Source organism: Tachyglossus aculeatus, chromosome 7 (assembly GCF_015852505.1).
Source record: "Tachyglossus aculeatus isolate mTacAcu1 chromosome 7, mTacAcu1.pri, whole genome shotgun sequence".
Lineage (NCBI taxonomy): Eukaryota > Metazoa > Chordata > Mammalia > Monotremata > Tachyglossidae > Tachyglossus > Tachyglossus aculeatus.
The window spans coordinates 10,730,484-10,755,297 of NC_052072.1; the positions used below are offsets into that span (position 1 = coordinate 10,730,484).

At 42.2% G+C, this 24,814-nt stretch overlaps 1 protein-coding gene across 1 annotated transcript in view; it reads left to right on the forward strand.

Moving 5' to 3' along the window:
• Positions 1-24,814, forward strand: part of PARD3B (par-3 family cell polarity regulator beta) — a 994,526-nt gene that overhangs the window by 849,489 nt on the left and 120,223 nt on the right. The window contains exon 21 of the mRNA XM_038749054.1: positions 8,991-9,126. Within this exon, the coding sequence (XP_038604982.1) occupies positions 8,991-9,126 (136 nt within the window). The remainder of the gene's footprint in view (positions 1-8,990; positions 9,127-24,814) is intronic.

Genomic DNA, 24,814 nt, shown 5'->3' on the forward strand with positions numbered 1-24,814 from the left:
TAGTAAAGTGCTCTGCCCGAAGCAGCTGCTCAATATATATTGATGTTGGCGAAAATCAAATCACACTAATCTGAGAGGAAATGACAAGAAAAACATAAATATGGGTTAAAAAGGTCTAGCATTCAGAATGGTCCATAAACTGAAGATAACAGCCAATTCGAAAAGAAACAAGTTGCTGCTAGGCAGAGAAGCCAACTCCGAGATGGTGAAGGGAGCCATTACCCCCATGGGATTGGGAGCGACGGGGGGGCGAAGTTGTATTTTGGACAGGGTAGCCTGCCCCACCCTTAGAGCTACAAAGGGACCCCAGGTGATGTTGGCTACACCTTTTGCCCCCCGTCTGAAGTAGGAGGAGGAGAAAGAGGAGGAAGTGCTGTGTCCACTTTCCTCAGCCTCTCAAGGCTCCGACTGCGAAGCCCCACGAAAACAAGTCATCACTCACCTCACCCCCTTCCCCAGCCCCCCCACATAGTCTGGGGGTGCTCCAGGAACAAGGTGGCCATGGCTCCAGTTTAAAGGCCCTGGGGCCACAGCTCTGGTCCATTTCTCCGCCCGGCCCCTGACGCTACCTCAGCCCAGCCGGCACTGGAGTAAATGCCGGAGCTGCAGCCCGGCAAACTTTACACCAGAGGAGGGACCCCAGGCCTTTCTGCCCAGCCTCATTCCAGGAGTTTTGCCCACACTGCCTGGGCAAACAGGGCAGGTGTGAAGGAGGAAAAGCTTTCCCACCCACAGAGTCCCAGAACCCAGTGAGTGTGAGAGGTCCTTATGGCGGTGATGGTGAGCAACTTGACTTTCCTCCTCTTCTTCCCCTCTTTCCCTTTCCTCCTCTCATTCCTCTCCATTTCCTTCCTTCCTCTTTCTCCTGTAGCACCCCCTCCCCTCAGCTAGTCTGTAAACTCCTTGTGGGCATGTCTATTTATTGTACTCTTTCAAGCACTTAGTACAGTGCTCTGCATACAGTAAGTGCTCAATAAGTTCCATTGATCTTATAGTCTTCTAGACTGTCTTCTAGACTGTGAGCCCGCTGTTGGGTAGGGACTGTCTCTATGTGTTGCTGACTTGTACTTCCCAAGTGCTTAGTACAGTGCTCTGCACACAGTAAGCGCTCAATAAATACAATTGATTGATTGATCGATTGATCTAGCCTGCTTACCCCTTCTAGCTCTCTTCCTTTTTTCCTGCCTCTCCCCTGCTTTTACTCCTGCATCCTCTCATAACCCCAGCGCCCTCAAGAAGAAGTGTTTGTTCAACTGGATTGGGTCACTGAGTTAGGCCATCGGATCTCTTGTCAATCAATCAATGGTATGTACTGAGTGGTTAATGTGTGCAGAGCACTGTACTATGTGCTTGGGAGTATACAACAGACATTTCCTGCTGTAGACTGGGCCATGTAACCATCCATCTGGTAATATGACAACACTGGGAGGTAAGAAGTCACAAATATCCTACTAGAGAAGCAGCATGGCTCAGTGGAAAGAGCATGGGCTTTGGAGTCAGAGGTCATGGGTTCAAATACCGGCTCTGCCAATTGTCAGCTGTGTGACTTTGGGCAAGCCACTTCACTTCTCTGGGCCTCAGTTACCTCATCTGTAAAATGAAGATTGACTGTGAGCCCCCCCATGGGAAAACCTGTGCTTAGAACAGGGCTTTGCACATCACCATCATCAATCGTATTTATTGAGCGCTTACTATGTGCAGAGCACTGTACTAAGCGCTTGGGAAGTACAAGTTGGCAACATATAGAGACAGTCCCTACCCAACAGTGGGCTCACAGTCTAAAAGAGGGGAGACAGAGAACAAAACCAAACATACTAACAAAATAAAATAAATAGAATAGATATGTACAAATAAAATAAATAAATAAATAGAGTAAAAAATATGTACAAACATATATACATATATACAGGTGCTGTGGGGAAGGGAAGGAGGTAAGATGGGGGATGGAGTGCACATAGTAAGCACTTAATAAATGCCATCATTATTATTATTATTAGTTTGTGGTCCTGTTTTGTCCAACAGACAATTACTCTCCCCTGTTCAAATCCTTATTGAATGCACATCTTCTCCAAGTGGTCTTCCCCGACTAATCCCACTTTTCATTTTCTTCCACTCCCTTCTGCGTCACCCTGATTTGCTCCCTTTACTCATCCCCCTTCTCAGCCTCAGGGCACTAATGTTTGCATCACACATAGTAAGCACTTAACAAATGCTGTTATTATTATTATGTTCATATCTGTAATTTATTTATTTATATGAATGTCTCTGTCCCCCTCTAGACTGTAAGCTCGCTGTAGTCAGGGAATATGTCTTTTATATTTAAGCTCGTTGTGCGCAGGGGATGTGTCTGTTATCTTGTTAAATTGTACTCTCCCAAGCACTTAGTACAGTGCTCTGTACACAGTAAGCACTCAGTAAATATGACTGACTGACTATTGTTATAGTGTACTCTCCCAAGTGCTTATACAGTGCTCTGCACACAGTAAGCCTTCAGTAGATATGACTGACCGCTGACTGACTGCTTGAATTAAAGCAATTCAATTTTAAATATATTGAAAATGTAAAAGAAGATAAACACATGAGTTTCTATTGATAAAAGAAGGAGTCAAAACACTTGGCAGATATCAGTTCATTAACCTCCCTTATTATGGTAAGCATGATAATATATAAATCAAACAATTATAATCGTAGCCCCAAAATGTGGGTCACCCTTGGCTAATGTGTGACTTGTAACATAGCGCCCAAAGAAAACCAGAATTATTTCCTCGCAATCTGCGTCTGTAAATTGGTTAAAAACAAATTCCCCATCTCTGCTACACACAGAAGGCAAGAAAACAGAACAATTTCACTTTCCCCCTTTGAAACCTCTGCAATTATACATTATAATCACAAAATGGAAACTGAGATTTTCTTTTGCAGTGCCATACCAGAAGTGTGCACAATTTCATCTGTACGGTGACAAATTTGTGTAGGTAAAATGTCTAGGATAAATAGCTTAACGGGGAAATTTCCAAATCTATTGCCCACAGTTTCATTTTCTAACCTACTCAGCTTCTAGAAGAGCTGCTGAATTCCTGGAAATAGAAACGTGTTGGGAACCGCATCATGAGAGAAGGCCAAGTGTCAGTAAGGTGGAAGTCCAAGTTTATCACTAGAGGCCTATGACCCACATCTCTCATCCAGAGAATTTCCATATGAGAGAAAATGCTTCTTGTCAGCACAGAGAGTGAGAAGATAATGTGTTTTGCCCTCAGATGGTTTTATAGCTTTTGGGTTTTTTCTCATGTTCTCAAGCTGAGTTTCTTTGCAGGGTAAATAGTCATGTTCCTGCAGGCCATAGGGGATACTCTGAATCCTAAACAGCTGAATTTGTTTTCGTGCATTGTTTCCTCGACTTGAGAACTGAAATCTGATCAAATCCATACTCTTTAATTTATGAATATATAGGCATGTGGGGAAATGGTTTCCAGTTAGAGTATGATTTTTCACCACAAATGTGGGAAAAATCCTGGGTATTTTTTTTTTAATATTGCCTTATCAGTTTCTTTTCTTTTATTACTGATGACTTCATTCTGTTTGAATTCAGAGCTTTGGTTTCTTTGGGGTAAACTAATAGATTATGTATGCGATATTTGCACAGCGCTGATTGAATTCATCTGGTGAGTTTGAATGTGGTTCATATATTCACGTAATTGTCAGGAGCCAAGTTGAAATTCAGAACTGCTGCCTGAACATTGGATCAGGCTTCATATTCATCTCACATTACTCAAGAGTGAGCCAAACTGTTTTATAATATCCTGGTGCTCCTCCTGCCCGCTTATAGTTCAAAGGGGACCGTGGGCCATTTTCTTGTTTTTCAGGGCAGGAAAAGACTTCTTTTTTAACATACAGGAAACGGGGTTATGAGAAACAAGGTTTCTACATTTAAAGACCTTGCTTCTTTAATAAGAAATAAGGATGAAAAATCCTTCTATGTGATTTTTATCCAAGAAGAAAAAGTATGCTTTCCATTCTTAAGATCTTTATCTGCTATTTTCCCCATTATAATTTATGGGCGCAGCTAGCAATTGTACTTGGACGCAGTGGGTAATTTTCTGAGTAAATGACTTGAGTCTTATCTATGACTAGTCATTCATTCACTCAATCATATTTATTGAGCGCTTAGTGTGTGCAGAGCACTGTACTAAGCACTAAGAAAGTGCAATTCAGCAATAGAGACAATCCCTGCCCACACAGGGCTTACAGACAGACATCAAAACAAGTAAACAGGCATCAATATAAATAAATAAAATTATAGATACATACACATCAAAACAAGTATACAGGCATCAATATAAATAAATAGAATTATACATTTATACATAAATACATAAGTGCTGGGGTTGGGGGGGGAAGAGCAAAGGGAATGAGTTGAGTTGATGTGGATGGGAGGGGGAGCTGAGGAAAAGGGGGGCTTAATCTGGGAAGACCTCTTGGAGGAGGTGAGCCTTCAGCACTGTTAATCAGCTTGATTTCTACCTCATCCCCAAGACTACACCTACAGTTTACAAGTTTAACTTGAAGTACTGGTTTGGACTGATAAATAAATATGCTTCATGGATGTCCTCCCAGTTGTTTCCTGCATTTGATTTTGTATTTTTCTGTTTTGCTATGTCCTGCATATCGAAGGTGAGGGATCCCAAGGGTTGGGGGCTGAGGCTGTGTCACCCCAGCACTTAGTACAGTACCTGGCATATAGTAAGCACTTAACAAATGCCCTGATAATGGTAATCATTGTTATTGTAGCATACCTACCCCAGTGCTTTGCACATAGAGCATAGCAAATACCACAACTATTATTATCTTTGAACACCTAAGAATTTGTGTGTAAGAAGAACCTGAAGGCACTGTTAAAACAGTGAAATAATCCATTCATCTACCGCTTAATTTCAGTTATGCGCAATCCACATAAAATATAAAAGTGTGTAACCATGTTAAATCTTCCAACATTCAATCCATCAATAGCATTTGCTGATTGTCTTGTTTGAGTTGAGCATTGCACATAGCACTTGGAAACCTACAATAGAAGAAGAAGAAGACCTTATCCTTGCCCACAGGAGTTGACAGTAGAACTGGAGAGACAGATGCAAAATCATTGAAGAGGTGTCCAAGTTATATAGTATGTAAATTAATATAAAGAGAGAGTTGTCCTCCATATCCCAATCAATCAATCAATCAATCATATTTATTGAGCTCTTACTGTGTGCAGAGCACTGTACTAAGCGCTTGAGAAGTACAAGTTGGCAACATATAGAGGAAGTCCCTACCCAATAGTGGACTCACAGTCTAAAAGGGGGAGACAGAGAAGAAAACCAAACATACTAACAAAATAAAATAAATAGAATAGATATGTACAAGTAAAGTAAATAAATAAACAAGTAGAGTAATGAATATGTACAAACATATATACATATATACAGGTATATATACATATATCCCAGGACACCACTGAGAGTAAAATTGACCCATGAGTTCTTGTATAACTGAAAAGGTCCATGCAGATCCCACAGTCTTGGCCACACTGGGCACACAAAAAGGCTGGTCCTTGTTGTGTTGTCATGTTTATAATAATAATAATGGCATTTATTAAGCGCTTACTATGTGCAAAGCACTGTTCTAAGTGCTGGGGAGGTTACAAGGTGATCAGGTTGTCCCACAGGGGGGCTCACAGTCTTCACCCCCATTTTACAGATGAGGGAACTGAGGCCCAGAAAAGTGAAGTGACTTGCCCAAAGTCACACAGCTGACAAGTGGCAGAGGCGGGATTTGAACCCATGACCTCTGACTCCAAAGCCCGTGCTCTTTCCACTGAGCCATGCTGCTTGACGTTTGCAACTCCTGGCACTTTTTTCTATTTGGCCTCTTTCTCTCTTGTTCCTGTGAAACTTTTCTGCAAAAGAGCTACCTCTTTCTTGACAACAATATGCCATTCTGGTCTATCTTTAGCAGTCGACTCCCAGTTTTCTAAATTGGGATGCATCATTGTTTGAGGCTTTTAAAAAAATTTTGTCCTTCACTGTTTCCTCTGTCCTCGTTGCTTTCAGTTTACCAATTTCAGCTCTCCATCTAATAATAATAATAATAATAATGATGACATTTATTAAGCACTTACTATGTGCAAAGCACTATACTAAGCGCTGGGGAGGTTACAAGGTGATCAGGTTGTCCCATGGGGGGGGACTCACAGTCTTAATCCCCATTTTACAGATGTAGCAGTTGTTATGGTATCCTGCTGTCATTCATTCTCCTTATATGTCCCACCCAGCATAGCTGTGTTGAGGTGAGTGTAGATTTAATGCTAGTAGATTGATAATAACAATTATAATGATAATGGTATTTGATAAGCAGTTACTATGGTCCAGGCACTGTATTAAGTGTCAGAGAGTAGTGGGGGAGGATACAAGCAAATCAGGTTGGACACAGTCCCTGTCCCACATGGGGCTCCCAGTCTTAATCCCCATTTTACAGATGTGGTAACTGAGGCACAGGGAAGTTAAGTGTCTTGCCCAAGGCCACACAGCAGACAGGTGGCAGAGCCAGGATTAGAACCCATGACCTTCTGACTCCCGGCCTGCCTTCTATCCACCTCATCATGCCAGGACTTCATCGTTTGTGATCTTGTCTTGCCACTTGGTATTGAATGTAGCTTATAAATGCTGCTGACGGAACTGCCTAAGGAGCTGGCTGTGTCATCTGTGTGTGGAGTCTACGCCTCACAACCGTAGAGAAGGTTGGAAAACTCTCCTGCTCTTTAGCTGTTTAGTTTGGCCTAGAACCTGATACCACGTTACTACCACACTCTGTTTGATAGCTGCCTGAGGGCTTCTTGAGTCAGTTTTTTACTTATTTTGTTGTTGGTCAGTGTGCTGCCTAGGTAACAGAAATCTGGAACAGCATTAAGCTTTGCGATGCCGATGCATATTTTTGGTTGTGTGTGTGTAGCTTCCCTGATGCAGGCCGATACATCACCTCAGTTCTCTTTAGACTTAATTTGGGTTCCAAATGCCTGGGTGTTTGATGGAAATGCCTTACAGTCATTTGCACATCTTCTCGAGTGAGCACTAATAAGATGGCATTATCGACATTCAGCTATTCTTGAACGTAGGACTTTGGTTATGGTTAAAAGTTGGAGAGTTGGAGGAGTTTCCCAGAGGGGCAGAAGCAAATTCTGACTCCTGCATTTGGACCTCTTATAGCATGGATGAATAGAACAAATAGAGCAGAGCCAGGCCAACTATGTGTCCCTGCTTTACTTTTATGGTATTTCTTAAGCACTTATTATGTGCCAGGCACTGTTCTAAGCACTGGAGTAGATACAAGCTAATCAGGTTGGACACAGTCCCCGCCCCACGTAGGACTCACAGCCTCAATCCCCATTTTACAGATGAGGTAATTGAGGCACAGAGAATAATAATGATAATGATGGCATTTATTAAGCGCTTACTATGTGCAAAACACTGTTCTAAGCGCTGGGGAGGTTACAAGAAGTGAAGTGACTTACCCAAGGTCACACAGCAGGAAAGTGGCAGAGCCGGGATTAGAACCCAGGTCCTTCTGACTCCCAAGTCTGTGTTCGGCAATGGGGAATCAGACAGAGATGTGGCTCTGACCCAGCCAGCTTCACCATCATCATCATCATCATCATCAATCGTATTTATTGAGTGCTTACTGTGTGCAGAGCACTGTACTAAGCGCTTGGGAAGTACAAGTTGGCAACATATAGAGACAGTCCCTACCCAACAGTGGGCTCACGGTCTGAAATTGTCCCAGAACCTTCATGAGCTTTTCAGAGGGCAGTCAAACTGGCTTAGTAATTTTGCGACCTCTACATGGTATCTACCATGGGGGGCAGTGGAGTCTCCTCTCTAGGGAATTTTTGAGAAAAGGACAAACAGCAATCCTTCTGGAGTGGTTTAAACACGGGCCTGCCTGGAGGCAGAGATGAACTGTATCAGTGCTTTAGGTCCCTTCTGTATCTATTTTGCTGTAAAGTTTATCCTGAAAATCAGCTACACGATAGGTCCTGCCACGAGCTCTCTAATTCTCCTCCCGCTCACCTTGCATCACCCTTTGCCGTTTTCAGCTTTCCTGCCACATTGTGGTGATCCCTGATTATTTTCCTGTAAGTGTGGGCTGACGGGAAGCCCAAAGGCAGCACAGAACTATCTAAAAAAGCCACTGAGCTACAGTGAATATGATAAATTTGATTGATTGATTGATGAGGTAAACTTAGGACAGGAAAATGAACCACCGAGGTCCTTAAAAAGGCCGGGAGTTGTTGGCAAGAACAAGGTCAGAAAGGAGCAGTGAGTGAGACTGAGAGTGGAGAATTAGAAACAAACAACAAGAGAAAAAAACACTCACTGTGATCTACCCACTCTGGTCTGGTTCTTTCTCCAGCTCCACTCTATAGCCTCCCATTCCCCTTAGTTCCCCTCCTTATCCTAACTCCACTGATTGAGTTGAAAGTTAGAACATTACCCCTGCTCATACCAGTCTGGGACTCATGCAAATTAACCACATCTGAACTTTGGTCCAAAATGTCAGGCAGGGCAAGGGCCTGAAAATGAGAAAATAGGATAATTACACAAATTAACGGGTGGCCAAGCTCTCATCTTATGAAAAGTGAATGAGTTTTTAACGACTACCTGAGATTAGATGCGTATTTCCGTGTCTCATCCAAAAAGCATTTTTCAGTGTTATTCTCAGTTTTGTGACATTCAGAGACTGAAAATGTGCCTGCATGGAACCGTTTCACTTTTACTGCTAGTTTAGCACTCTCTCACCACGTTTGAATTATCTTATCAAATCTTTAAAATTTAGTTTTCCCATTCCTTCAAAAAAGATACATTATTATTCCCTTCATTAAGCAAATGCAAAACTCTTGTTCCCTATGATTCCGCTTGTTCATGTAAATAAAGGCCTTTGTTTGTTGGCATTCTGTCTTCTAGTAGCCGATCAACAAGTGGAAGTGCTGATCGCATCCAGAAACTACGAAAGGAGTATCATCAGGCCAGACGAGAAGGTTTCCCTCTGTACGAAGATGACGAAGGAAGAACAAGACCTTCTGATTATGAACAGCTCTGGGTAAGTTCTCAGCCTACACTTGGTCTTGGAATTCTTCTGTAATATGAAGGCTTTAAGGGGGAAAAAAACACTTCAGTCTTGTGAGAAGATGAAGAAACGTTTAGGTCCCCTTTGGAAGTAGAACTGAGATCAAAAAAGCCATAGGAAAAATAGAAAAATTTTGCTTGTAGCACTTCCAGCCTGGAAACATTTCCCAGAATCCTCTTGGAGGTGAGACTCAGTCAGTCAGCCTGTAATAATAATAATAATAATAATAATAATAATAATAATAATAATAGCATTTATTAAGCGCTTACTGTGTGCAAAGCACTGTTCTAAGCACTGGGAAGGTTACAAGGTGATCAGGATGTCCCACGGGGGGCTCACAGTCTTCATCCCCATCTTACAGGTGAGGGAATTGAGGCACAGAGTAGCTAAGCGACTTGTCCAAAGTCGCATGGCTGACAATTGGCGGAGCCGGGATTTGAACCCATGACCTCTGACTCCAAAGCCCGGGCTCTTTCCACTGAGTCACACTGCTTCTCATATAAATACCACAGTTATTATCATTATTATTAGTATTAGCAGGAGAAGGACCTCTTCTTCCTTCTGTCCATTGAGTCTCATGCTGGCAGCCTGCTCCCCGAGTGGACCTTGTAAGCCTCAGAAAGCTGGGGCCCAGAGAACTTCATATTTATGGAGTTAGCTTGAGTGTTTATGATAGTCTGGGTTTGTGTTGAAGTCTGTGTAATTAGTGGGCTGCAAGCATTTGGATCTGGATTAGCCGTCCCTTTATCTCTCCTGTGTATCAAAGTAAACCTCCGTCTCTGAACTCTGAGTGTTTCAAAATGTCTGGCAGTTCCTTGAATTTCCCTCTTGTTCCTTCCCCGCTAACCCTGATAGACCAGCTCTTACTGAATGCCACATGGATGGTAATTGCCGTCTTGTGGCTTGGAACCTTTATCTGAGGCATCTTAAAGAACTCAAAGAGTCCAACACAAACATTTCGAGTTTTCCAACCAGTTTATATCTGTATCAGGTTAACATGAGCACTTGGGTTTCACAGGCCTAGAAATTCCTCAGTCTCCAGCTCTCCCACCCCATAAAAATTGTTTACATAAATCACACCGCACTAATCTACAGTAGCTCACTTTAATTGCTCTCATATTTACCCAGGGATGGTCTTGAGTACCAAACTAATATGGGCAGAACAGATGTTGGGAGCTTAAAACAGGGCATGGAGATTGCCTTGCATCCACTACACCCAATTCCTTGGGGCACAGGAATCTGGGCAGTGGGTTGATTTGATATACTATCACCATAATAAAAAAAAAACCCTGAATAAATCAGGGAAAAATAAGTCTGATGACTGGAAGTGAAATAACAGAAAAAAAAAAACTATGTCAGAAATGTTGGCCTCAAACTCAGAATATAATAATTGTTAATTGCAGTCTTTGTTAAGTACTTACTATGTGCCAGGCACTGTACTAAGCACTGGGGTAGATACAAGCAAATCAGGTTGGACACGCCCTGTCCCACACGGGGCTCCCAGTCTTAATCCCCATTTTAGAGATGAGGGAACTGAGGTGCAGAGAAGTGAAGTGACTTGCCCAAGGTCACACAGCAGATAAGTGGCAGACTAGTGCTCCATCTACTAGGCCACGCTATATTGGGCTTGGGAGATTCATGGGATCCCTGGGGACAAATCGGGGTGGAAGGAACCACCGTAGCTTCACTGTCAGCGGTGACAATTATGTAAGCCAGGCTTCCTGGGGCTTTGGCTTGTCTGGGAAGTTGTTAAGAGGAGATGTGAAGGTGGCAGGAGGTATGAAAAGCCAACAGGGAGGAGTGTAACTGGGAAAAATCACCACTTCGACCTCCCAGAGTCTTAAACAGTGTAAGAAGCCAAGGACACTGGCTTAGATGAGCAGTGTAGCTAATTCTGCAAAGAGAGCCCTATGAGCCCCATGTGGGGCAGGGACTCTGTCCAACCTGATTAACTTATAATTACCCCAGCGCTTAGTTCAATGCCTGGCACATAGTAAGTGCTTAATGAAAACAATAAAATAAAAAATCCAAGAGAGTCACCCAATTAGCTGCAGCAGAAATTCGTACCTTAGTGGCAAGGACCCAGGAAAGCTACACTGCATTTTATTATTATTATTATTATCGGTATTATTAGTAGTAGTATTAATAATAATAATACTAATAGCAATGATAATACCTGTTAAGCACTTACTATGTGCCGAGCACTGTTCTAAGCACTGAAATAGGTATAAGTTAATCAGGTTAGACACAGTTCCTGTCCCAGATGGGGCTCACGGTCTACATTCATGGGTGAAGTGTGTAAGCGTGGAAGAGACTCTCTCTCAGTGACAAGCTCACTCTCAGGTGCAGTCACATTTTCTGTAGCAGTGACTTGGAACCGAAAAATGACTCCGAATCCCTCACGAAGAGCGGGGTTTTGTCAAAGAGAAGGTTCTTTGCTGAGAAATGACTTACTTGTTTTTCTTTCATTTTCACTCGAATCCGGTGGTATTGCGGATAAAGCCCTGAACCAGAAGACATTTTTACTGAGATCTGGCTCCGCCATCAATGTGCAAACAATTTAAGCTCTCTCCCTCCGTGTTTGTATTTGTAAAATGTGGTGGGTCTCCCCTGCCTGCCCACCCACCTGGCAGGAGTAGTGAGCTAATATTTGCAAAGTGCTTTGAGCTCCTTGGGGGATGGAGACTTTGATTGGGGTATTATTATTAAAATGATGAAAATTAAACCTTGAAATTTCCTGGATCCTGGGAAGAACTACTGAACCTGAGTTATCTGTTCCAGGAGGAAAAGGGTTTTTTTGTTTTGTTTTGTTTTGTAAAGCACAATAGGTGGTTTTGGGTCCAGTACCTTTAATTTTCCCGAATCTGAGCTGGGTTAATGTGGATCTGTATACAGAACTGAAATACAGAAAAGGGGATGCTGTGAATTATTGATTTCTTACATCAATTACTACACTTAACAGTAGTGTTATTTATTGAATGCTTCTTGTGTGAAAAGTGGGAAGTTTCTTTGGATTTTGGATCTCCCTAAGGGGGTATGTCAAGAGGTAGGATGAACAAATAGGAGTCAGTTGGCAAAAGAAAAAAACAGGTCATCCTCACCAGCATTTGTTGAGTATTAGACTGTAAACTCATTGTAAGACTGTAAGCTCACTGTGGCCAGGGAATGTGTCTGTGATATTGTTAATAATAATAATAATAAAAACGATAATAATTTTGGCATTTGTTAAGCGCTTACTATGTGCCAGGCACTGTACTAACCGTTGGGGTAGATACAAGGTAATTGGGCTGGACACAGTCCCTGTCCCACATTGGACCCACAGTCTTAATCATCATTTTACACATAATAATAATAATAATAATAATAATAATAATAATGGCATTTGTTAAGCATTTACTATGTGCAAAGCACTGTTCTAAGCACTGGGGAGGATACAAGGTGATCAGGTTGTCCCATGTGGGGCTCACAATCTTAATCTTAGTCCCCATTTTACAGATGAGGGAATTGAGGCCCAGAGAAGTGAAGTGACTTGCCCAAAGTCACACAGCTGATAAGTGGCAGAGCCAGGATTTGAACCCACGACCTCTGACTCCAAAGCCCGTGTTCTTTCCACTGACCCACACATGAGGTAACAGGCACAGAGAAGTGACTTGCTGAGGGTCACACAGCAGACAAGTGGCCAAGCCGGGATTAGAACCCAGGCCCTTCTGATTCTCAGGCCCATGCTCTATCCACTAGGCCAAGCTGATTCATTCATTCAGTCGTATTTATTAAGCACTTACTGCATGCAGAGCACTGTACTAAGTGCTTGGGAAAGTACAATACAACAATAAACAGTGACAATCCCTGCCCACAGTGAGTCATGGGTTCTAATTCCGGCTCTGCCAGTTGTCAGCTGTGTAACTTTGGGCAAGTCACTTAACTTCTCTGTGCCTCAGTTACCTCATCTTAAAATGGGGATTAAGACTGTGAGCTCCATGTGGGACAACCTGTTAGCCTTGTATCTCCCCAATGCTTAGAAGAGTGCTTGGCACATAGCATCATCATTATTATTAGAGGGGGGAGACAGACATCAATGCAAATAAACAGACATTGATACAAATAAATAAAATTACAGATATATACATAAATGCTGAGGGGCTGGGATGGGGGGAAGAGCAAAAGGAACAAGTCAGGGCAATGCAGAAGGGAGTGGGAGATGAGGCAAAGTGGGGCTTAGTCTGGGAAAGCCTCTTGGAGGAGATGTGCCTTCAATAAGGCTTTGAAGGTGGGGAGAGTAATTGCTTGGCAGATTTGAGGAGGGAGAGCATTCCAGGGCATTCCAGGCAGGATGCAGGCCAGGGGTCGGTGGCGAGGAAGGCGGGATCAAGGCACAATGAGAAGGTTAGCACCAGAAGAGTGAAGGGTTGAGAAGCATCATCATCATCATCATCAATTGTATTTATTGAGCACTTACTGTGTGCAGAGCACTGTATTAAGCGCTTGGGAAGTACAAGTTGGCAACATATAGAGACAGTCCCTACCCAACAGTGGGCTCACAGTCTAAAAGGGGGAGACAGAGAACAAAACCAAACATACTAACAAAATAAAATAAATAGAATAGATATGTACAAGTAAAATAAATAAATAAATAGAGTAACAAATATGTACAAACATATATACATATATACAGGTGCAGTGGGGAAGGGAAGGAGGTAAGATGGGGGGGATGGAGGGGGGATGAGGGGGAGAGAAAGGAAGGGGCTCAGTCTGGGAAGGCCTCCTGGAGCAGGTGAGCTCTCAGTAGGGCCTTGAAGGGAGGAAGAGAGCTAGCTTGGCGGATGGGCAGAGGGAGGGCATTCCAGGCCCGCGGGATGACGTGGGCTGAGGGTCGATGGCAGGACAGGCGAGAACGAGGTACAAGGTGAAGTAGGACGGGTTAAGGTGATAGAATGCTTTAAAGCCAATGGTGAGGAGTTTTTGCTTGATATGGAGGAGGTCTAGGCAACCACTAGAGATTTTTGAGGAGGACCATTTCTGTAGAAAGATGAACCAGGCAGCGGAGTGAAGTATGGACTGGAGTGGGGAGAGGCAGGAGGTTGGGAGGTCATCAAGGAGGCTGATGCGGTAATTGTTTTCTTGTACTCCCCAAAGGGCTTAGAACAGTGCTCTGCATACAGTAAGTCTCAACAGATATGATTGATTGATTGATCTACTGGGTACTAAACACAATAGGGGGTGGGGGAAGAGCCGACAGACAAGTGGGAGGGGAATAGATTTCCAGTGCAGATGAAAGATTGATGAACGTTTTCAAAGTATTTGAGTGACATTCAGTGAGAACCCAAGAAGCGGGATTGGTTAATGAATAAATGTGTTGTCCCATGGTGGGAAGAGAGGTGTGTCTAAGACAAACAACCTGGGGCATGCGTATGGCCCCAAAATGCAGTGGGACATTCCGTTTGCTTTTGCGAAGCCAGATGGGCAATGGTCTTTTCTCCGATGATTGTGAGTTTTCTAAACTGATCATTGAATTCATGAAATGCTTTATATGCACTCTATATGCAGAGTGTGCTTTGCTCATAGTAAGCACTTAATAAATGCCATCTTTATTATTATTATTTCAAGCAAATTCATTCATTCAATTGTATTTATTGAGCGCTTACTGTGTGCAGAGCACTGTACTAAGCGCTTGGGAAGTACAAGTCGGCAACAAAAAGAGATGGTCCCTACCCAACAACAGGCTCAGAGTCTAGAAATAAACTAATAAATAAAAAGATTTCTCCATTTTCTTTCAATTTGGCATTTATTGGGCTTTGACCAGAACGGTAGTGAGTGGAAGCATTTCTGACAGACCGACATTTTAAGATTCTCTTCTTTCTCAAGGGACTGCAGAAATCACACCCTTTTATGAGGGAAGGATCTCTGCAACAGAGCTACTCCAACACTTTCTAGACTGTGAGCCCGCTGTTGGGTAGGGACCATCTCTATATGTTGCCAACTTGTACTTCTCTAGCGCTTAGTACAGTGCTCTGCACACAGTAAGCGCTCAATAAATATGATTGAATGAATGAATGAATGGCATTTGAGTCCTGGACACTTTTCCCCGTCTTCCTTCCAAGCCAAGGAAAAGCATTATTTCTGTCTCAGAGAAGCCTGAGAAATGATACCTCTCCAGTGCATTTTTTCAGACTTTTCCAAATGACTACTTAGGTTCACTGGCAGGAACTAGGGAGGAAGCCTTTCATTTCTTGTCAGTCCATCAATCCTCTTACGTTAGTGCTTCTTTTCCGTTTCCTCTTCGATATCTTCTAAAGAATTCAAATTTGCTGGGTAATAACATCAAATAATGGTTTCAATAGGCACTTTTGGTCATACCTCCGCAGGCTCGGAAATTACCACTACCTTTTGTCTTTCAGTAAGCGCTCATGAGACATGTTTCAGTCTAATAAAGATGACTTTTATGAGTGGCCTTTAGTTGACATCGTAATCAAAGGGATTTTTTTGAAATCTTGAAACATCACCAGAGCTAGGTTTTGCTGACACGTGGCTCTCCTTCTACCTCTTTGTGGGCTCTTTCTCTGTTTCATTCACTGGCAATTTTCATTCCTTAACTATGGGTTCCCCTACATCTCTCTTTCTCAAAGAGAAGTGACTTTAGCTTCCACCTCCATGCAGATGACTCTCAAATCTACCTCTCTTGTCTTGACATCTCTCCACCTCATAATGATAATAATAATAATGACATTTATTAAGTGTTTACTATGTGCAAAGCACTGTTCTATGCACTGGAGAGGTTACAAGGTGATCAGGCTTGTCCCACGGGGGGCTCCCAGTCTTAATCCCCATTTTACAGATGAGGTAACTGAGGCACAGAGAAGTGAAGTGACTTGCCCAAAGTCACAAAGCTGACAATTGGAGGAGCTGGGATTTGAACCCATGACCTCTGACTTCAAAGCCCGTGCTCTTTCCACTGAGCCATGCTGCTCTCATCAGTTTCATATTTCCTCTTGTTTCCAGGATATCTGCACCTGTATGTACCAGTGGCACCCCACATTCAATGCGTCTAAATCGGAACGCCTCCTCTTCCTTCCTAAACCCATTCCCCCTCCTAACTTTCCCCTCTTTGTTGATAACACCATCACCTTCTCTGCCACAGAAGTTTACCACCTTGGTGTCATCCTCAACTCAATCAATCAATCATTCATATTTATTGAGCACTTAGTTTGTTCAGAACACTGTACTCAACAATATAACAGAGTTGGTAGACACATTCACACACTGTCGTTCAACCCTCGTTACCAATAATAATAATAAGAATATTATAATAATAACAACAATAATATACAACCCAGCCCACAAACTTTGCTCCTCAAATGCCAACCTACTCACTGTACCTCAATCTCATTTATCTTGCAGCCTACCTCTCATCCACATCCTGCCTTTGGCCTGGAATGCCCTCCCTTTCCATATATGACAGACAATTCCTCTCCCCACCTTCAAAGCCTTATTGAAGGCTCATCTCCTCCAAGAGGCCTTCCCTGACTTAGCCCTCATTTCCTCTTTTCCCACTCCCTTCCGCATCACCCTGACTTGCTCCCTTTATTCATCCCCCCTCTCAGCCCCACAGCATTTATGGACATATCCATAATTTGTTTGCTTATATCAATGTCTGTCTCCCCCTCTAGACTGTAAGCTCGTTGTGGACAGGGAATGTGTTTGTATATTGTGTTGTACTCTCCCAAGCACTTAGTTCAGTGCCCTGCACACAGTAAATGCTCAATAAATACAACTGACAGATTGAACTGTGACCACTTTTAAAGTTTCTACACTCAAACAGTGGTATTAATAATACTAATAATAATGGCATTTATTAAGTGCTTACTATGTGCAAAGCACTGTTCTAAGCGCTGGGGAGGTTACAAGGTGATCAGGTTGTCACACGGGGGCTCACAGTCTTCATGCCATTTTACAGATGAGGTCACTGAGGCACAGAGAAGTGAAGTGACTTGCCCAAAGCACTTATAAAGCACTTCCTTAGTGCAGAGTGCTATAGTATATGTTTTAGAGAGTACAGAACAATACAGTAGTGTTAGTAGGTATGATCTCTGTCCACCAGGAGCATATAGTCTAGACTCAGAAGGTCCTGGGTTCTAATCCTACCTTCTGTACTTGTCTTCTGTATGACCCTGGGCAAGTTAATTCATTTTTCTGTGCCTCAGTTACCTCATCTGTAAAACAGGGATTGAAATTGTGAGCCCCACAAGGGACAAGGACTGTGTCTAACCCAATTGCCTTGTATCCACCCCAGCGCTTAGCACAGTGCCTGGCACATAGTAAGTGCTTAACAAATACCACAGTTATTATAGTTATTATTAGTGGGGGAGACAGATATTGAAAGACAATATAGATAGGGGAAATGGCAGAGTTTAAAGAAAAGTGCTGTGGGGCTGGGCGTAGGGTCAATATCAAAGTCCCAAAGGGTAAAGGCCCAAGTGCGTAAGTGACACAGAAGGGAGGGTGAATAGGGGAAATGAGGGCTTAGTCAAGGAAGGCCTCTTGGAGGAGGTGTGATTTTAGTAGGGCTTTGAAGAAGGGCGCCTGTATCAGAAATGAAGAGGGAGAGAGTTCCAGGGCAGAGGGAAGGCATTCATTCAATCGTATTTCAATTGCAAGGGGTCGTCAGCAAGATAGATGAGATGGTGGTAAAGTGAGTAGGTCGGCATTAGAAGAGCGGAGTGTGAGGGTTGGGTTGTGAGGTAAGGTTGGTGCACTGGTTCCTTTTTTATTTGACGATTACAGGGACTATTTGGAACTCATAATGCTCTCCTTGTTCATTTAAGCTCAGTGGGTAACTTGGGAAAACACTTAAAATCTACAAAGAGGTAAGTAACCATGCTTGTGAGGTTCAGCAGGTGGGAACAGAGTAGTTATTTGCTCGTGTGAGGAAGAAATCTGGGGATTTATATCCCATTAGATGGTATTATAGATTTCACACAGATTTGGGAATTCACTGGGCTAAAGCAAGTCTCCTTCCACCTCAAGGTTCTTAACAATTCCTTCAAGCAAAGTAGTGTAAATGTGGTTTGGACTGGAGGGAAGGGAATATAGAATCAAAGGAAACAGTTGACAAAAGAAGTCTGAATATTTCCAACCAGCACTGAAGTTTAGGCAGCATTTCTTCTGTCTGATGCTTAAAAATGGCAAACAAAAAGTTGGAGCTCTAATCAGCTCTCCTAGTTGTACCTGGCAGTCAGCCAAGCGCTCTTAACCCTCGCCATCAGGCATGAAAAGAGAAAGACCAAGAAGCTCCTTACCCCCGGCACATTCTCCTTCTATTAGGAATCAATCAATGAGTTGTACTTATCGAGTGCTCACTGCGTGCATAGCACTGGACTAAATGCTTGGGACAGCATAGTATAGCAGAGTTGGTAGACACATTCCCTGCCCACAAGGAACTTGCTGTCTTTAGAGGGAGACAGACATTAAAATAAATTACGAATATGTACATAACTGCTGTGTGGCTAAGGGTTGGGGATGAATTAAGAGTATGAATTCAAGTGCAAGTGTGGACTAGAAAGGAGAGGGAGTAGGGGAAATGAGGGCTTAGTCTTAGGAAGAGAAAGAGCAGATCTCTATACCCCTTTCTCCTCCCCAGCAATTGCACCAGCTCTCTGAAAACTTGGGAAAAAAAGAGAATAAGAAGGGAATGGTAGAGGCTGGAAACATCCAGTGAAGAATGAGGATCATATGTATTTGTGATGGTGAAATTCACCTATGGATGGGTGCGTAACTGAAAAGTCCCAAGAAATCACACAGTCTTGACTGCACTGTACACTTGAAAACATAGTTTTTTGGGATGCTGTTATAGTTGTTTTTTGCAGTGCCCAGCTCTGTTTTCACTTCTGTTTCCTTACCTCCCAATCATCATCAATCGTATTTATTAAGCACTTACTGTGTGCAGAGCACTGTACTCCTGTACACTGTACACTGTACAGTGTACTCCTGTAATCCTTCAGAAGCTTCTACTTGAAAAGAGCCACTCCTTTCTTGATTGCATTGTCATCATCATCGGTCAGCAGGGCTATTTATTGAGCATTTACTGAGTGCAAAGCATGGTACTGAGAGTTTGAGAGTACAGTGGCAGGAGGAAACACAATTCCTGCTCTCCAGGAGTTTACAGTCTAATGGAATGGACAGCCAAAATTATTTAGAAATAGTGGGAGAGAAGGAGAAAGACCTGAAAGTACCAGGATGAAATAGTTGAATGAATACTTAAATTTGCAAATAAACATATAAATGAAAATATACATATGCATTTTAAGGATAGGAATGAACTGTGTACATGCTAACGATGCCACAGGGTTGATGGGGCTGGACTGGTGTGAATTATTAGGGGAAAGTTTTCCAGAAGAGGTGACATTTAAGGAGGACTTTGAAGATGAGACAAACTGTAGTCTGGCAGATTTCGGTGGGGAGAGAGTTTCAGGCCTGGGGAACGGTGTAAGGTAAGGGTAAGGGCAGGAGAGTTGAGAATAGATGAAGGTAGAAAGTGAGCTTCGGTGGAACAATGTTTATGAGCTGGAGGGGTAGTGGGTGAAAAGGGTAGATATGTAAGTTTCAGAGCTGACAGAGAGTCTTGAAGCCAGGGATGAGGGGTATCCACTTGAATGATTGATTCATTCAATCAATTATATTTATTGAGTGCACAATGTGTGCAGAGCACTTTACTAAGCACTTGGAAGAGTACAGTACAACAATAAACAGGCACTTTCCCTGCCTATAATGAGCTTACAGTCTAGAGCAGGAGAGGCAGGCATTTATATAAATAAATAAATTACAGTTAGAAACCTAAGTGTTGTAGGGCTGAGAGAGGGGAAGAACAAAGGGAGTAAGTCAGGGCAACACAGTTGGAAGAGGGAGAAGAGGAAAGGAGATACTTAGTCAGGGAAGGCCTCTCTGAGGAGATGTGCCTTCAATAAGGCTTTGAAGAGGGGCAGGAGAGTTATTGCCTGTCAAATTTGAGGAGGGAGGGCATTCCAGGCCAGAGGCAGGATGTGGGCGAGGAGTCTGTGGCGAGACAGATGAGATCAAGGATATGGAACCTCGATTGGACTGTAAGCTTGTAGTGGGTAGAGAATGTGTCTGCCAACTCTATTGATTTTACTCTCCCAAGTGCTTAGCTCAGTGCTCTGAACATAGTAAGTGCTTAACAAATAGCATTGATGATGCTAGGGAGAGACAAGACTAGCCATTAGAGGTTTTGAGGAGTGGAGATATATGTACAGAGGGACTGAAGCATTTGACTTCTAGTTTTCATCCAGAGTGCCACACTGGCTCAGTCTTCATCTTACTCTTTCTGAAACTCTCCCCTCAGACCTCTATGCTTTTGGCTTCCTGATTTCCTCTTACCTTTCAGCAGTTGTTTGACAAGCCTGTTGACTCCTATTCTCCAAACATGTTGATTGACTTGGTTTTAAGACCTCTGTGTCTGTGAATCTGTCTTGTCATTTGATACTAAGGCTATCTGTGGAAATTTACAAAATTTAGAAAGTTTGGGGACATTTTTAACGGTAGTTAAGCACTTACTATGTGTCAAACAGTATTCTAAGCACTGGGATAGGTACAAGTTAATTAAAAGACACAGTCCATGTCCCTCATGGGGCTCCCAGTCTACGTAGGAGAGAGAATGGGTTGTCCCCATTTTACAATTGAGGAAACTGAGACACAGAGAAGCAGCGTGGCTCAGTGGAAGGAGCCCGGGCTTTGGAGTCAGAGGTCATGGGTTCAAATCCCTGCTCTGCCAACTGTCAGCTGTGTGACTTTGGGCAAGTCACTTAACTTCTCTGTGCCTCAGTTACCTCATCTGTAAAATGGGGATTAAGACTGTGAGCCCCCCGTGGGACAAGCTGATCACCATGTAACCTCCCCAGTACTTAGAACAGTGCTTCACCATAGTAAGCACTTAACAAATACCATTATTATTATTATTATTATTATTATTATTATTATTATTGTTGTTGTTGTTGTTGTTATCATTATTATTATTTGCCCAAGGTCACACAGCAAGCAATTGGAAAAGCCAGGATCAGGACTCAGGTTCTTCTGACTCCTAGCCTTGGGTACTTTCCACTGGGCCATGCTGGTATAAAAATGGTAGACTAAAAGTTGTTCAGTGCTATATCAGTAGCAGACTGGGCACAAGATCAGCTGAAAAACTGGCTGTCTGGGATAAATTATTGCATTGGTTAGATACTTTGTGCCAAATGTTGGACTAAGCTCTGGGGTAGATACAAGATAGGTCCCACGTGGGGCTCACAGTCTAAGTAGGAGGGAGAACAGGGATTGAATCCCCATTTTGCAGATGAGGAACCTGAGATAGGGAATTTAAGTGACTTGCCCAAGGTTACACAGCAGACAAATGGCAGAGCCAGCATTGGAACCCAGGTCCTTTGACTCCCAGCCTGTGCTTTTTCCAATAAAGCACGCTGCTCTCTAGTATAAAATCAAGTAAGTGGCCATCCATATATCTGAATGCACTCTTGGAGGGGAAATTCTGAAGCACAAACATTCCAAGGAATGGCTGTGACATCAACTGTGAAGATAAGCCCTTAGGTTGGTGAGGCACATACAACTGATGAGGAAAGACAGCAGTGAAAGAAAAGTGATCGGTTTACTTCTGTGGCTGAGATATTTCTATTTTCTATTGGAATATGGAATTTGTCTGCCTTCCTCTAGAAGGCCTGGAAAACAGGGTGTGTCAGAAAGTTAAAACAAGACTGTGTTTTAGAAATAGGGAAAACGGTTTAAACCACATCTGGCTCAGATACAGACCTAAATCTCAAAAAGAAAAGAAAAACGAAAGTTAAGAACCACACTATTTTTTCCACAATATGTCAAAAAACGAGAATGTACTTATAGTTAAAAAAGACCTCTTTGTGCTTTTAATGAGCAATTAATTCCAGGTTCAAGATGTTGAGTTTAGAATAAGCTAGGTACCCCCAAACCACAAGCGTTTGTGTTGGATCGTGGTTAAAAACCAAAATTCCAACTTCTAGAAAAATAACATTCCTGTCTCCTAGTGCAATGGGAGAAATGACAATTTTATGCAATGTGGGAAACCATAGCAGGGACGCCTATGAATTCCAGGTTTTCCAAAAGCTCCCCCAACTGTTTAAAATCTACTGGGTGCATTTTACTTTCGTTTGTTCAAAAAAAAACTGAATCAAAATTTGTGTCCTGAAAAAATGAACACATTTGGAATAAAAAAACTCAAAAAACCAGAGGACAAAATTACTAAAATTTATGCTGTAGCAGAAGTATCACATTAACTGTAATGAGGATTAAAACTCCCTCTAAAACAATGTTTGCCTTTTGAATTTAGAAGCTAAATAGGATCCCAGGGAACGTGGACTTCCTTTACATGGTTTTCTAGCATAATTAACCAATTGAAACCCAATTATGGTGAGTACTTTTGTATTTTCAGTTTGGGAGTGGTTTTGGCAAGGAGTCATTCTATTCTCATTAATTGGTAACAAGTCTCAATCTTTGGTAAAGGAAACCGACAATGAAGAACTTAATCTGAGCTCTATGTGAACTCAGAATCTTCTGAAATTCACTTCAAGAAAGTGGGAGCCACAAGGCATTCTGAAATGCTGATTCCACAGCAGAAAAATTAAGAACTCTTCCATCAAAAGAAACACTTCTGCAAAATATAATTTTAATGCAGTGTACCTGGCTATGATGTAAAAATAGCATTGGGGAGTCCATTTTCTTCATTCAGATTGCCTTTCAATGGAGCTATCATTTTTGTAATGTTCATAGGTGTGAAAGTTGATTTGCCAAAATTTAAACAAGGTAGGCGTGAAAACTTTCGCTTTTTAAGTCAAGAAACTGATCACAAAAGGCAGCAGTGGACACTTGGTTTAGAGAAGCAGTGTGTCATAGTGGTGGTTTCTAATTCCAGCTCCTCCACTTGTCTGCTGTGTGGCTTTGGGCAAATCACTTCACTTCTCTGGGCCGCAGTTACCACATCTGTAAAATGGGGATTGAGACTGTGAGTGCCACATGAGACAGGGACTGTGTACAACCTGATTTCCTTGTATCCACCCCAGCGCTTAATACAATGTGTAGCACATAGTAAGCATTTAAAAATACCATAATTATTATTATTATTTTTATTTTGTTAAAGTCTATTGGGAAATATTGGATTTTCTCCTTTCATCTCTCTGTTCTACTTTGTTTAGATGTAAATGTAATACCTGTTTTTTATTGTATTTATTAAGCGCTTACTATGTTACCTGTGCTAAGGAAGCAGCATGGCCTAGAGGATAAAGTATGGGCCTGGGAATCAAAGGACTTGGGTTCTAATCCTGATTCTGCCACTTGTCTGCTCTGTGAATTTAGACAAATGACTGAACTGGCATGTGCCTCAGTTACCTCATCTGTAAAATGGGGATTAAGACTGAGCCCAATGTGAGACATGGACTGTGTCCAACCTTATATCTATCCTAGCATATAGTACAGTGCCTGGAACATAGTAAGTGCTTAACAAAAACTATTTTTTTAAAAAAACTGTTGGTGTAGCTACAAGATTATCGGTTCCAATACAGTCCCTTCTTACACAGACATCTCATCCAAAGGTTTATATCCTTGAGGTCTTTCAATAAGATCCTCTGCAAGCCAGGTGTCCTCTCACTTTCCTCACTGCCGGATGCCTTTTCAAAAACCGTGGACAAGGCAAAAAAAATCCCACAAAGCAAACTCATTTTCCTCACCCTTATGCAAAAATTCACACAAAAATGGCAGCAGCTGCAGCAGCACTTTCTAAAATGGAAATTTTTGTCTTAAGGATGTGTTTTGAAATTTTCCCAAGAATAAGAATGGGGAATGTTGTCTGAGATATTCTACTTCAGAGTTGATGTCGCTGTCGTAACTCAACTTCTGGTGTTCTGTAGAGTAATGCGTTACCCAAACCAAGTTAGGATGTCTTTGCTGTCAGCATTTTATTTCCCATCATTGTTGATTACAGAGAGATTTGTATCTCTCTTAATGGAAATCAGTTGCTTCTCCTTGCTTCATCCATTTAGAATGTGACTTTAGGGAGCGTACTTTTTGTGCTTTACTACTACTTTTTAATAATTCCCAGATTTTAGATTTTGGCAGCAGTTTAAATAAATACACACCCACATACATATGTACATACATATACATAATCCCTTGTTGGCCATCACAAAATGGTTATCATGGAATCTGAGTGGCCTCTAATGAAAGGAATTGTACTTCCACAGCTAACAATGGCAAAAGAAAATCACCCCCAGCCCCATAACTTTTATGTCTATGTCCTTATAGTCTGCCATTTCCCCTACCTGTAATTTGTTTTAACATTTGTAAGCTACCAACTGTGCTGTTTAATGAATAATCAATCGGTTGCATGTATTAAGCGCTTAATGCTTACAGAGCACTGTACTAAGCACTTGGGAGAGTACAACTTAACAGAATTGGTAGATACATTCCCTGCCCACCAGAAGCTTACAAGCTAGAGACCACTGATTGATCGATTAATTGTATTATACTCTCCCAAGCACTTAGAAAAGTGTTTTGTACCCACTAAACCCTCAGTAAGTTCCACTGATTGGCTGACTAAAAGGAACATTTAAGCAAGTGATAAAAAGAATAGCTATGT